General features: G+C 37.3%; 1 protein-coding gene across 1 annotated transcript in view; it reads left to right on the top strand.

The window, feature by feature from the left end:
• The window catches only part of CEP350 (centrosomal protein 350), a 164173-nt gene that overhangs the window by 60649 nt on the left and 88065 nt on the right, over positions 1–15459 (top strand). The window contains exons 15-19 of the mRNA XM_058701136.1: positions 3844–4030; positions 7088–7295; positions 7865–8044; positions 12506–12616; positions 13565–13705. Coding sequence (XP_058557119.1) covers positions 3844–4030; positions 7088–7295; positions 7865–8044; positions 12506–12616; positions 13565–13705 — 827 coding nt within the window. The remainder of the gene's footprint in view (positions 1–3843; positions 4031–7087; positions 7296–7864; positions 8045–12505; positions 12617–13564; positions 13706–15459) is intronic.

Raw genomic sequence — 15459 nt, 5'->3', positions numbered from 1 at the left:
CACTGCTGCATTGAATATCCTTATAAATGTATTTTTATGCATTAATCTGGTTCTTTCCCGTAAGGTAAAATCCTAGAAGTGAGGTAATGGGGCAAGGAGTATGTCATGTTTAGAACTTGGATATATTTTGCGGGGCCTGGGTAGCTCAGTTGGTTTAGTGTCCAACTCTTGATCTCTGTTCAGGTCATGATCTCAGAGTTTCTGAGTTTGAGCCCTGCATCGGGCTTTTGCACTGACATTGCAGAGCCTGCTTGGGATTCTGTCTCTCCCTCTCTCTGCCCTTCGCTTGCTTTTGCACTCTCTCTCTCTCTCTTTCTCTCTCTCTGTCTCTCCAAAAATAAATAAGCTTAAAAAAAAAAAAAGGAATTTGGATACATTTTGCCAAATAGCCCTTCAGAAAGTTAATGCCACTTTATACCCCTAATAGGAGAGCACTAGGAGAAATTATTTCTTAATCATTAGCTAGCATAACTCTCTTATAGATTGTTCTGAAAGTTTTTGGTGGGAACATTAGACATCATTTTACCAACACTTGCCAGTGTCTGTCTTTTCTTATGAAATACTGATGCGGTCAGATAGGCTGCTTCAGAAGTGTTCTGATATAAAAGAGCTCCATGGTTCCATAAATTTGGGAATGCTTTTAGAGTGAAGTAAGCTTCTTTCCTACAGGATTTATCAACACATTTAATATGCCAACATGCGCTATTTATTTTAGGATGAGGCTTGAGGCAGCAGTATGAAGTATTTTCCAAATTTATTTGTTCACAGAATCGTTTCTTCCATCATGTTAGGTCATTTGGATTCAGCTGGACACATTTTGGGATGTGCTGAACTTGCTCAGTTCTTTTATTTTGCAATTGTTTTGTTTTGTTTTTATTTTTATTTATTCGAGAGAGAACATACATGTGCATGCTTGTGCGGGAGAGGGGCAGAAGGAGAGGGAGAGAGAAAGTATCTTGAGTAGGCTCTATGCCCAGCACAGAGCCTGACACCACAGTACCCGATGTGGGGCTTGATTTCATGACCATGAGATCAAGACCTGAGCCAAAATTAAGAGTTGGACAAGTAACCGACTGAGCCACACAGGCGCTCCTGCTTTCTTAGTGTCTCACCTAAGGTTACTAGCCAGTTGTTGGTAAAGCCTGGATAATGACTTCTGACTCCCAAATCCAGCTTACCTTCTACTATAATATACTATACAACTTAAAATATTATGATATATTAAATATGAGTATAAGCAATACTCATAAGTTTTTAAAAATGATCGAAAATATAACTAGATGAAATATAGGTAGTGTTTTGTGGAATTCATTTACCCCGATCCCCTCTTACAATGCCTTTAAAAACAAGCAAACCCTATATAATGTACTTTATACTGCATCATGTAAAACTTAGTTTCTCCTGTGTACCCAAGTTCTAAAATCAGTGTAATTTTTGTTGTATATGCTCCATCTAGTGGTGAAAAAGAGTGTCTGCCTGCTCACACAAAAATAATCTCAATAATGGTTGAAAGTCCTCGGTAGATTAAAGTGATAATCATAAGAAAATATTTTTATCTTAATTTAACTTTAAAATATATAAATATACTCTCATTTGGCAATCTTTTAAAGTAGGGACAAATATTACAGTTTCTAGTTGGTTGAAATCAAGAGTAATTTTTAAATCGTGTGCTTATTTTCAAAGAATAAAGAATTAATGAATAAAGAATAATGAATGAATTAAATTATAATTAAATTTATAAATTTAAATGAAAAAAGAAATTCATTTTTATTATGAAAAAATTAGAGATACCCAGTATTAGCAGCTTGCTTTTAGCCTAGGGATCATAAATAGGTTTTAGATTATAGAGTCCATTCTGATTGATAATTCCTTAGATCATTTGTGTGTTTTTAGCCCCCCCTTGTGATAATGTGATCAGCATATCTAATTCATGGTGCCCATCTTTACATAGCATCCTAGAATGAATTACCACAAATGAGGTGAAATTTTGGAGTCAAAGGGGAACAAAAATTATTTTTATGCATTTTTAAGTTGTCCTCCAGAAAGGATGTATCAGTTTGCACTCCCATGAAAACAATGAGTATCCTTTTCTGTATGTACTGAATAGCACTCGGGGCTTAAAAATATTTGCTAATCTAATAATGAAGAAATGGCATCTTATTTGAGGTGGTTTGCATTTCTTTGATTGCTTGTTGGGCTTAATACTTTTCGTATGGTATGGTTGTTTTCACTTTTTATTTGTTTATTTATGTATTTATGTAATTAATTAATTAATTAATGTTTATTTTTGAGAGAGAGAGAGAGAGCGCGCACAAGCAGGGTAGGGGCAGAGAGAGAGGGAGACCCAGAATCTGAAGAAAGCTCCAGGCTCTGAGCTGTCAACAAAGGGCCTGATGTGGGGCTCAAACTCATGAAGCTTGAGATCATGACCAGAGCCGAAGTCAAGACACTTCACCAGCTGAGCCACCCGAGTGCCCCTCATTTTTCCCCTTATTCCCCCTCCCCCTTTTTTTAATGTTTATTTATTTTTGAGAGAGAGAGAGTGCAGCAGGGGAAGGGGGAGAGAGAAAGAGAGAGAGACAGAATCTGAAGAAGCAGGCTCTAGGCTCTGATCTGTCAGCACAGGGCCTGATGCAGGGCTCGAACTCATGAACTGTGAGATCATGACTGGAGCCAAAGTCAGATGGTTAACCGACTGAGCCACCCAGGCGCCCCATTTCCCTGCTTTTTTAAATGTAACAAATACTTCTCCATGTTGCTGTTGATACACACATCACATGCACTGGACTTAAAGTCATGAGGCCTGTGTTTATGTCCTATTTCTGGTCTTTGACCATGTATCCTCCGGCAAGTTATTTAGCTTCACAGATTTCTAGTTACCTCGTTAGTAAGTTGAGCAGATGGTATTCAGTTCATAACATGTTTACAAGAGCAATAAAGTAACATGTGGAATGCATTTTAAATTACAAAGTGTTATTTAAATGTTCAAGTTACTATTATCTATGTAATTTAGACAACTCTGCAGTTGTTGGAGGTTTAGGTTGAAATTTAAAAAATTTTAAAGTTGTACATTGAATATCATGCATAATTTGTGTTTATTTCAATAATCTATTTAAGATACTCCTAGAAGTAAGATTATTCTGAGTTAGAAAATAAGACCAGTTTTATGAATCTGGTCTGTGGTTCTTGTCATAAATTCTTCAAAATGGTTGTGTAGTTCAGTGGCATTTGATACCATTTTTCTCCCACTCCTGGGTTTTATCCTTGAAAAACTTATTCTTGGTTACTTTTTCATAGAGATAGGGTAGTACTTCATTCTTGCTTAATACGCTTGTCTTTTTTTACCATTCGGTTTAAGAACAATTTGTTTTTTAACAGCAAGTGGAGGATATTAATGGAAGAAACTTCAGTCTCCTTAAATGGAAGCAGAAGGATGGACTACTTTATTTTATATATGAAAAATAACTTTTATTTTTTTAATTTTTTTTAATTTTTTTAACGTTTTTTATTTATTTTTGAGACAGAGAGAGACAGAACATGAACGGGGGAGGGGCAGAGAGAGAGGGAGACACAGAATCGGAAGCAGGCTCCAGGCTCTGAGCCATCAGCCCAGAGCCCGACGCAGGGCTCGAACTCACGGACCGCGAGATCGTGACCTGAGCTGAAGTCAGACGCTCAACCGACTGAGCCACCCAGGCGCCCCGAAAAATAACTTTTAAAAATAAGCCAGTTTTTAAATACTCTGACCTGTACATTTTATTACTTTGTTGAAATCGAGGTATCAGTTACTTCTCAGGAGCTTCTAACATTGGGAATCAGCTTTATAAGAAATTTGCTTTACAGGGCTGGATTCACTCACTGGAAATGTTCAGAACTCACTTCTTGATGAGGAGAAAGTACACTCTGGCTCAGAACGTGGCTCTCATCAAGGAAAGAAATCTGGGACCAGTAGCAAAGTTTCTGTTAAAGACTTTGAGCAGACTCTTGACACTGATAGCGTTTTAGAGGATCTTTCTGGGCATTCTGTGAGGTAAAGTAATACGTATTTTATCCTGTAATTCATATTTAATTAAAGTTACAATATCTTTGATGTTCAGAGAATCCATTCAATAAATTGCTGTATTTTCTGAATAGCCTTTGTGGTTTGGTTCATAGTTTGAGTCTTTATATTTTAATATATGGTCATCTCTCACCTAAACTATTATAGCCTCTCTTGGGAGTATTCTTTCTCTAGCACAATCTACCTTTCTATTCTAAATGCCATTGCCACAGTTGTTATGTTGACTCATCCTTTGACCAAGCAATTGCCCTCCTTAGGGTACTCTGCGAGCTCACAGCTACTCTGCAGATGAACTCCCAAGAACTTAACTTTACTTGAAGTGTTTCACTAGGCTGTCACGAACTATCTCATTCCCTTGGTCCATACATTCTTCTCATCTGTGTTCTTCCACTCTTTTAACACAACTACTTAGCATCTTTTTGTCTCATTGTTTATTTCTTCCTCAAACTTTTCTCTCCTGCTCAACTTACTTGATAACTCAAACAGATTTTGAAATCTCACTCTTCTATTGATTACAGGGCTTACATACTCTTTTTTTCTTCTTTTTAATATTCTATAGTATACATTTTACGTGTTGCTTACAAATGACCTTCAGTTATTTCTTCATGTACAGTTTCTATTCCTTTGCCCACATGGCTTTTCTTTTTTTTTTTTTTTTTTTTTCTCGAGAGAAAGAGTGGATACGTGGACATGTGTGAGCAGGGGAGGGGCAGAGGGAGAGGGAATCTTTTTTTTTTTTTTTTTACTCTTAAAAAAAATTTTCTTTTTAACGTTTCTTAAGAGACAGAGAGAACAGATTATGAGCAGGGGAGGAGCAGAGAGAGGGGGGGACACAGAATCCGAAGCAGGCTCCAGGCTCTGAGCTATCAGCACAGAACCCCACATGGGGCTTGAACCCACAAACCGCGAGATCATGACCTGAGCCGAAGTCGGATGCTTAACTGACTGAGCCACCCAGGTGCCCCAAGAATGTGGAATCTTAAACAGACTCCACACTCAGCGTGGAGCCTGGCACTGGGCTCAATCTCACAACTCTGAGATCATGACCTGAGCTGAAATCAAGAATCCACACTCAACCAACTGAGCCACCCAGGTGCCCCTGTTCACATGGCTTTTTATCTATTGCACTGATTTTGTCCTTCTGGAAATTTAAACTAACTGTATGCTTTTTCTAGTACAGTAGTGCAGTGTCACATACAGATAATCATTTTTAATGCTTTCATGCTACATATCTTATATTGTTAATACCATCATTGCTGTATTTAAAATAGAATTTTAATTTCTTTTTCATTGATTTTGGAATTCAGAAAACTACCTTTCTTTAGAGATATTCTGATGATTTATTTACCAAAATCTGTAAAGTTAAACATTTCTGAAACAGAATCCATAGCCAAATAAGTTTGATAAATGGTCCATACTGTAGACTAGAACTCTTCTCCCCATGGAGATTCACAGTGGATAAAATGATTTGAAGCTTTGATGAAGAGTCCAGATTTTTAAAAAATGTTTATTTATTTTTGAGAGAGATAATGGGAGCAGGAGAGGTGCAGAGAGAGAGGGGGACAGAGGATCTGAAGTGGGCTCTGTGCTGACAGCAGAGAGCCTTATGCGGGGCTCTAACTCAAGAACTGTGAGATCATGACCTGAGCCAAAGTCAGACGCTCAACCAACTGAGTCACCCAGGCACCCCAGAAGTGTCAGATTTTTAAAAAATTATTTCACCCATTTTTTTCTTAGCTTATTTGGCTTAGTCACTCTCTGTCCCCAAGCTCTTTAGCTTTCTGTTCTTTTTATTTTTGGGGAAACTTGTTAGTATCACTGGAAGCATAGTTTTGGAAATACTAGTCTAGGTAAATCTTCTGGGCAGAGCAATAAAAATTCAGCTTATAAAACTGTAAGGTGAGGTTCAGGCAGAGTACTTGGTTTTGATATTGTGTTGTAATTCTTTCTTGGAAATCTATTAGACAGAAGTAATAAAATTCTTTTTATGTTCCATAAATGAAGTTGTCAGACTACTAGAAATAGTATTTCTATAAACCATGAATAGTAAGTTAAAGGTCACGGTAAACAAGGAAGTGCCTCTTAAGACTACTTTAATTCAAATATTTATATGCTGGGTGTAGGAGAAATGTCTACCTTTGAAAACTATCTCCTGGTTTTATTAAAACTAAAAGTAAACTTGTTTTACTGTGTTAGGAATATGTTAACTGGGCTAACATGCTTTATGGAGTACCTTAAGTAATTTATTCAATAAATAAATGTTTAGTGCTTGACAACATCTTCTTGTTATGAGAAATAGTAACTTTAATATGAGCCAAATTTCTCAGAGAGGGACTAGACCTGTGCCTTCTGTTGAAATAAATACCTTAAGAGTTATTCCAGACTGCTTCTGAGGGATTACTTCATATTAGAAAGTTCAGGAAAGAACTGTAGCATTAAAAGGCAGATGGAAACAAATGAATATATATAAAGTACTTAAATATGGTTAATATGAAAGTAACTTTTTGCTATGGCTCTGGGTTAAGACAGATAACAAAAGAGAAGTTTTGTCATTTGATTTTTAATACAAAATTATACTTTATTCTCTTTCCAGAGATATTTTAAGACATTTTTTATAAGATAGGCTTGACTGTACCTTTTATAAATAGCTATAATTTTATTGCTGTACAAGGTCTAAGTATATTAGAAGGTTTTGCCTCCACTATAATAAGTGATTTATTATATATGTACATTGTAGAGGAAAGAGTTAAGTGCCAATTTAATTGAGACTCCTTTTCTATTTTATTATTTTGGGCAGGGTTTGTGCCTTGCTCATTCACCACTGCAGATCTGGCAGTTAGAGACCTACTCCTAGTCATTCACTCAACATGGCGACTGTGTTCAATGATTGAAAGCCTGAATCACACACAGCCTTTAAAAGCTAGCGTTTAGATACAGAATGTAATGCATGCTGTTCTTATGAAATGTTTAGCTGGTTCTTGAAGTAGTTTTCCTTTCTCTAACATCTTTATAAAACAAAACTTCTAGTGTCTCATCAGACAAGGGAAGATCTCAGAAAACTCCAACTTCTCCCCTATCTCCAAGTTCCCAGAAATTGTTGCAGTTTGACCTTCCAGGAACTTCATTGGAAAGATCTAAATCTTCGGTAATAATGCCTCCATCTGTGACAGGATTTAAGCCTAATGCACCTTTTACTGACATGAACCCTCCTGCCAGCAGAACGCCCTCAGAGATGGCCTCAGCACCAGGCAAGTAGATCCATGTAGTTGTAATTTCAAGTACTATTTTTTTCCCTTAAAATCCTTTTTCTTTCAGTCGAACTGTAGGGAAATGTTATCTCAAGTGAATGTGATTACTTTTTGAAGTATTAAAAACTATGCAGGAAAAGAAGTACAGATTCAGCAGTGGTGATTTTCCCCATTTTGTCAGCATTAGTCAAACACACCTGAAAAATGTACATTGTACTATTAATAAGTCACTGTCTTTTCCCACAATGGAAAACAAACTCTTTTGGCTCTTAATTAATTAATTAATTAATTTAATTTTAGAGTGAGAAAGAGAGAGCGTGAGGCAGGGAGAGGCACAGAGAGTGAGAGAGAGAATCCTAAGTAGCCTCCATGCTCCATGTGGAGCCCCACCTGGGGCTTGATCCCACGACTCTGAGATCACAACCTGAGCTGAAATCAAGAGTCTGCAGCTCAGCTGACCCAGCCACCCAGGCGCCCGCGTTTTGGGTCTTAAGACAAGAAATGAATATCAGAAATCTGAGATGTTGTTTCACGTGAGCTTTTTTACATTTGACAGTTATTATGCCTTCCAGGTTCTAAGCGCTTTTCTCCTGCTGGCCTCCAGCATCGAATGGCGGCAGAACTCAGTTACTTGAGTGCCATTGAGGAGTCCGTGCGCCAGCTCTCAGATGTGGAGAGAGTTAGGGGCATATCGCTGGCTCAGCAGGAGAGCGTGTCTCTGGCTCAGATCATAAAGGTATTTGTGGAGTTTTCTTCTTTAGCTTTCTGGGTTTTTTCTTTTTCTATTTAAAATCGTTTCAATGATGAGGTAGACGACAAAAACAGTAACAACAGCAACACACAAAACTTTATCCTGCCAAGTAGAAAAAAATAGCGTGACATACAGCACCTATAAATAACTATGGGAAAACTATCACACAGAGTACTAAAAGAAAATGAAACATCTGACATTTGGCAGCAAAACAGTAATTCAGTCATTCTCTCTCAAATCCTTTATTTTCCTTGTTCTCTGCTTTTTAAAATGACGGTGAACATCAGCTAATTGGACAGGTCTCAGTATTGTCTTTTTCACTGACAAGTCAGAGATGACCTTTTATTTCTGTTTTTGCTTTTAATGTTTTATTTGTACCAGAAAGAAAAGTTTCTGAGATCCAGGTATTTGGTAAAGCCAGGATAATGTGCACTTTTCCTTAGCGAATAAACATCTAATAAAGGTCTACGTAGTGTTCCTACATAAAAGTTCTGTTGGTTATCTTTTAAAAAAAAAACAAAAACAATAAAACTTAGTATTTACAATATACTAAAATATACAGATTTTAAGTGTTCCATAGTTCGATTGGTTTTGATCAGTATAACCACCACCTTAATCAAAATATAGAATACTTCTGTCACTTCAGAAAGTTCACCCATGGTCCTTTTTAGTTAATCCTCTCTCCTAGAGAGTTACTGTTCTGATTCCTAATCACTGTGGTTTTATTTTTGCCTGGTCTAAAACTTCATATAAATGGAAATATACTTTGTACTCTGTTGTGTTTCGCTTATTTTATGTGGTATAATGTTTTTAAGATTCATCCTTGCAGTATCCATTGTTTTGTTTGTGTTGATTTTTGTCTGAGTAATATTCCATTGATCAGTGTAATATAGTTTGTTTATCCCTTCTCCTGTTGATGTACATTGGTATTATTTCCAGTTTGGGGCTATTATAAATATTCCTGTTATGAATATTTTTTACAACTCTGTATTCAACATATGCTTTCATTTTTCTTACTTTAATACCCAGGAGCGTAATTGCTTGGGCCAAGTAAAAGTGTGTTTAACTTCGTATGAAACTGTTACACTGTTTTCCAAGTAGTTGTAACATCTGACTCTCATGTGAGAGTCCCAGTTGCTCCCTGTGCTTGCTGTCATTTGCTATTCTAGGCATCCTAGTGAGAGTGAAGTAGTGGCCCATTGTGGTTTTAATTTGTGTTTCTTTTATGACTGATAGGTTGATAATCTTTTTGTGTATTTATTGACCATTCCCACATTGTCTTTTGTGAATATTCAGATTTTTTGCCTATTTCATAATAAGGTTGTTGTTGAGTTGTAGGAGTTCTTTATATATTCTAGACACAGGTCCTTTTCAGATATATTTCAAGTACTGTTTCCCTGTCCTTGGCTTGCCTTTTAATTAAAAAAAAAAATTCTTTTTTGCCCTTTCATTTTTAAACTGTATCTTTTGAAGCGCAGAATATTTTAGTTTTAATGAAATCTAGTTTTTAATTTTTTTCTTTTATGGTAGTCCCTTTTGATTTCTAAGAAATCTTTGCCTATCCTAAGATATTAAGGTACTGTAACAAAAATATTCTTTTATGTTTTTCCAAAAAGTGTTATAGTTTTGGCTTTTATATTTAAGTGTGTGAACCATCTCAAGTTAATTATGGGGTGTGAAGAAGGGACCAAAGTTTATCTTTTCCTCCATGTAGATTTTCAGTTGTTTCATCACTATTTTCTTAAAAAGACTTAAATTACCTAGGCACCTTTATCAACAATTAAGTAGTCACTTATGTGTCAATCTGTTTCTGGACTCTGTCCTTTTCCATTGATCTGTTTGTCTATCCTTAACTCCAGCACCATACTGTTTTAACATGTCTTTAGAGTGAGTCATGAAATCAGAGTGTAATTACTTCAACTTTGTTCTTTCTCAGGGTGGTTTTGGCCATTTTAGGTTTTTTTTTTTACATTTCTGCATAACTTTTAGAATCAGTTAATCAGTTTATCAGTTTACACACAAAAAAAAAGAAAAGAAAAAAAATGCATGGTATAATTTTGATTTGAATGGCATTGAATCTATAGATGATTTCCAAGAAAATCTAGAAATCTCAATTAAGTGTAATGCCCAAGTTATGAAATCTTATTTAAAAAAAATTATTAAAAAAAAAGAGTCAGATCAATTTGGGGGTAGGCTTTATAGTTGGTTTTTTTTTCTGTGCTATATAACATTAAAAAAAATTTTTTTAATTTAATTTTATTTTTTTAATTTACATCCAAATTAGTTAGCATATAGTGCAACAATGATTTCAGGAGTAGATGCCTTAGTGCCCCTTACCCATTTAGCCTGTCCCCCCTCCCACACCTCCTCCAGTAACCCTCTGTTTGTTCTCCATATTTAAGAGCCTCTTATGTTTTGTCCCCCTCCCTGTTTTTATATGATTTTTGCTTCCCTTCCCTTATGTTCATCTGTTTTGTCTCTTAAAGTCCTCCTACGAGTGAAGTCATATGATACTTGTCTTGCCCTAATTTCACTTAGCATAATACCCTCCAGTTCCATCCACATAGTTGCATATGGCAAGATTCCATTCTTTTTGATTGCCGAGTAATACTCCTTTGTGTGTGTGTGTGTGTGTGTGTGTGTGTGTGTGTGTGTGTGTGTACCAATACCACATCTTCTTTATCCATTCATCTGTTGATGGACATTTGGGCTCTTTCCATACTTGGGCTATTGTTGATAGTGCTGCTATAAACATGGGGGTGCATGTGTCCTTTCGAAACAGCACACCTCTATCCCTTGGATAAATACCTAGTAGTGCAGTTGCTGGGCCGTAGGGTAGTTCTATTTTTAGTTTTCTGAGGAACCTCTATACTGTTTTCCAGAGTGGCTGCACCAGCTTACATTCTCAAGACTTTATATCTTAACGGCGGCATTTTCTAATTCATGAATGTGATATCTGTGTGTACTTAGGTTTTAAAAATATTTCAGCAATGTAATTTTCAGTGTAAAGATCTTACACATTTAAAAAATGTTTTTAAAAGTTTATTTTACTTATTTTGAGAGAGAGAGAGAGAGAGAGAGAGAGAACACATAGGAGGGGCAGAGAGAGGAGAGAGGGAGAATCCCAAGCAGGCTCTGCACCATCAGCACAGAGCCTGATGTGGGGCTCAAACTCACGAAGTGCGAAATCATGACTTGAGCCAAAATCAAGAGTTGGTCACTTATCCTACTGGGCCACCCAGGTGCCCCAAGATCTTACACATTTTTAAATTTCTTCCCAAATATTTTATGTCTTTTGGTGCTGTTGTAAATAGTTTTTTCTTCCGATTTTATATTGTAGTTGTTCCTTCCCAAATATCTAAAAAGTGTTCTTTGTGTGGAATTGTCCCATACTTTGCAAGAAGTTCAGCATTCCTGCACCTCTCCCAACAAATGACAGTAGTACTGTCCAGTCATGACAGCAAAAATTTCCCAGACATTTCCAAGTGTTCCCTTTAGGAGAAGGGGGAGGGACTTATAACAACTATGGTGGTTATGTCACTGGAATGGAGAAATGACCCCAGAGCCATGCTTACCTAGGAATCCAAAAAAGCACTGAGTTTTTCTACCATTTTATGAATATAATTATAATTCTGGGCTTTCGTATTTGTGCAGGGCATTGTATAACTTTATATACAACCTCACCACCTTTAGAAAACCTACATTTAGCACTATTCCAGAACCAATGAAAATAATATAAATTTATAGGTAGCATTGTATGGAATAATGGAAACAAAGGGTCCTGGTGAGAAGGAGACCTTCTTTGGGGCAACATTTTTATGAAACTGCTCCTTCACAGCCAAAATAAAGGAATCATAAAATTCTGAGATGTGAGGTGTTATCTTTATGTTTACACATAGGACATTTTAATCTCTTCTAAAGAGTTAGGTACTGGGGCGCCTGGGTGGCTTGGTCGGTTAAGCATCCGACTTCGGCTCAGGTCATGATCTCACGGTCCGTGAGTTCAAGCCCCGTGTCGGGCTCTGTGCTGACAGCTCAGAGCCTGGAGCCTGTTTCAGATTCTGTGTCTCCCTCTCCCTCTGCCCCTCCCCTGTTCATGCTCCGTCTCTCTCTGTCTCAAAAATAAATAAACGTTTAAAAAAAAAATTAAAAAAAAAAAAAGAGGTAGTATCGATTTTGCTTTGAATCCAGCTTTTTAGTACGAGTTCTTAGTCCTGTGTGCCTTGGAAATTTTTTGTATTACTACATTATTTGACACATAGTAGGTGGTCATTAAGTCTTTGATAAATGATTTGTGTCCATCCTATTTGCTGTCTTTCCTTTAAGCTCTCATTGGTTGCTTCAAAAAATTTGTGTTAGGAAAATAGCATTACGTGTAATATAGTCACTGTGTTAAAATAGTTTAGCGTCTTAGAATTAATAGTTGATCATTTTTTTGTTTTGAAGGCACAGCAGCAACGCCATGAAAGAGACTTGGCCCTTTTGAAATTGAAGGCTGAACAAGAGGCTCTGGAGTGTCAGAGACAATTAGAAGAAACCCGAAACAAAGCAGCTCAGGTACTTATTTTGCAACAGGTACCGGTTATTTGTACCTAAATTTGTACCTTTGAAATGGTGTTAGTATTCTTTTAATTATACAGGAGTATAAAAGAAAAGATGTAAATAATAGTGCTTTCTTACATTATGCCATATGGGGTAATTTCCCGTCATTTGATTCCTGTGAAATAAATTAGTCAGGATTTATCCCCAATTTAGAGAAGCGGCAACTGAGGTACATAGCAGTTACTTGTTTTAAAAAAAATTTTTTTTTTTTTTTTTTTTTAATTTTTTTTTTTTTTTTTTCAACATTTTTTTTTTATTTATTTTTGGGACAGAGAGAGACAGAGCATGAACGGGGGAGGGGCAGAGAGAGAGGGAGACACAGAATCAGAAACAGGCTCCAGGCTCCGAGCCATCAGCCCAGAGCCTGACGCGGGGCTCGAACTCACGGACCGCGAGATCGTGACCTGGCTGAAGTCGGACGCCTAACCGACTGCGCCACCCAGGCGCCCCTAAAAAAAATTTTTTTAACATTTATTTATTTTTGAGAGAGAGAGAGACAGGGCACGAACGGGGGAGGGTCAGAGAGAGGGAGACACAGAATCTGAAACAGGCTCCAGGCTCCGAGCTGTCAGCACAGAGCCCGACGCGGGGCTCGAACTCACGGACCAAGAGATCATGACCTGAGCCAACGTCGGCCACTTAACCGACTGAGCCACCCAGGTACCCTGCAGTTACTTGTTTAAAGAAACCTCAACTCATGAACACTGGAGTTAAAAATTAAACTCCAGCAGTGATTTTAAGACTCTAGATTTTAAGACAAGAAACCCAGATAATAGTCTAATGTTTTATTTTACAAGGCATTTGATCCATGAAACAATTTTACAAATTAAAGCTAATTTGGGGTAGGGAGAGACTGTGACATAACATAACATAAGCTCTCTTTTTGCTCCTTTTTATTTTCAGGTCCATGCAGAATCATTACAGCAGGTGGTCAAGTCACAGCGGGAAGTCACCGAAGTCCTGCAAGAAGCAACTTGTAAAATAGCTGCTCAGCAAACAGAGACTGCTCGCCTCACCACAGATGCAGCTCGCCAAATCTGTGAAGTAAGAGCCATTGAGAGCCCTTTTCTTTTTAGTCATGCTGAGTAAATTTGGTCGTCACCGTAATGGGTTTCTAACATCTAGCAAATACATACTTTCTTTTTTTCAAATATTTATTTTATTTATTTATTTAAATTATTTTTTTTAATGTTTACTTTTTTTTTTTTATTTTTTTTATTTTTTTTTTTATTTTTTTTTTTTTTAATTAATTTATTTTTTTTTTTAATATATGAAATTTACTGTCAAATTGGTTTCCATACAACACCCAGTGCTCATCCCAAAAGGTGCCCTCCTCAATACCCATCACCCACCCTGCCCTCCCTCCCACCCCCCATCAACCCTCAGTTTGTTCTCAGTTTTTAACAGTCTCTTATGCTTTGGCTCTCTCCCACTCTAACCTCTTTTTTTTTTTTTTTTTTCCCTTCCCCTCCCCCATGGGTTTCTGTTACGTTTCTCAGGATCCACATAAGAGTGAAACCATATGGTATCTGTCTTTCTCTGTATGGCTTATTTCACTTAGCATCACACTCTCCAGTTCCATCCATGTTGCTACAAAAGGCCATATTTCATTTTTTCTCATTGCCACGTAATATTCCATTGTGTATATAAACCACAATTTCTTTATCCATTCATCAGTTGATGGACATTTAGGCTCTTTCCATAATTTGGCTATTGTTGAGAGTGCTGCTATAAACATTGGGGTACAAGTGCCCCTATGCATCAGTACTCCTGTATCCCTTGGATAAATTCCTAGCAGTGCTATTGCTGGGTCATAGGGTAGGTCTATTTTTAATTTTCTGAGGAACCTCCACACTGCTTTCCAGAGCGGCTGCACCAATTTGCATTCCCACCAACAGTGCAAGAGGGTTCCCATTTCTCCACATCCTCTCCAGCATCTATAGTCTCCTGATTTGTTCATTTTGGCCACTCTGACTGGCGTGAGGTGGTATCTGAGTGTGGTTTTGATTTGTATTTCCCTGATGAGGAGCGACGTTGAACATCTTTTCATGTGCCTGTTGGCCATCCGGATGTCTTCTTTAGAGAAGTGTCTATTCATGTTTTCTGCCCATTTCTTCACTGGGTTATTTGTTTTTCGGGTGTGGAGTTTGATGAGCTCTTTATAGATTTTGGATACTAGCCCTTTGTCCGATGTGTCATTTGCAAATATCTTTTCCCATTCCGTTGGTTGCCTTTTAGTTTTGTTGGTTGTTTCCTTTGCTGTGCAGAAGCTTTTTATCTTCATAAGGTCCCAGTAATTCACTTTTGCTTTTAATTCCCTTGCCTTTGGGGATGTGCCGAGTAAGAGATTGCTACGGCTGAGGTCAGAGAGGTCTTTTCCTGCTTTCTCCTCTAAGGTTTTGATGGTTTCCTGTCTCACATTCAGGTCCTTTATCCATTTTGAGTTTATTTTTGTGAATGGTGTGAGAAAGTGGTCTAGTTTCAACCTTCTGCATGTTGCTGTCCAGTTCTCCCAGCACCATTTGTTAAAGAGACTGTCTTTTTTCCATTGGATGTTCTTTCCTGCTTTGTCAAAAATGAGTTGGCCATACGTTTGTGGGTCTAGTTCTGGGGTTTCTATTCGATTCCATTGGTCTATGTGTCTGTTTTTATGCCAATACCATGCTGTCTTGATGATGACAGCTTTGTAGTAGAGGCTAAAGTCTGGGATTGTGATGCCTCCTGCTTTGGTCTTCTTCTTCAAAATTACTTTGGCTATTCGGGGCCTTTTGTGGTTCCATATGAATTTTAGGATGGCT

This window comes from Neofelis nebulosa, chromosome 15, assembly GCF_028018385.1.
Source record: "Neofelis nebulosa isolate mNeoNeb1 chromosome 15, mNeoNeb1.pri, whole genome shotgun sequence".
NCBI lineage: Eukaryota > Metazoa > Chordata > Mammalia > Carnivora > Felidae > Neofelis > Neofelis nebulosa.
Note: the sequence above shows the minus strand (reverse complement) of the source record. Positions and strands in the feature narration are given on the sequence as shown.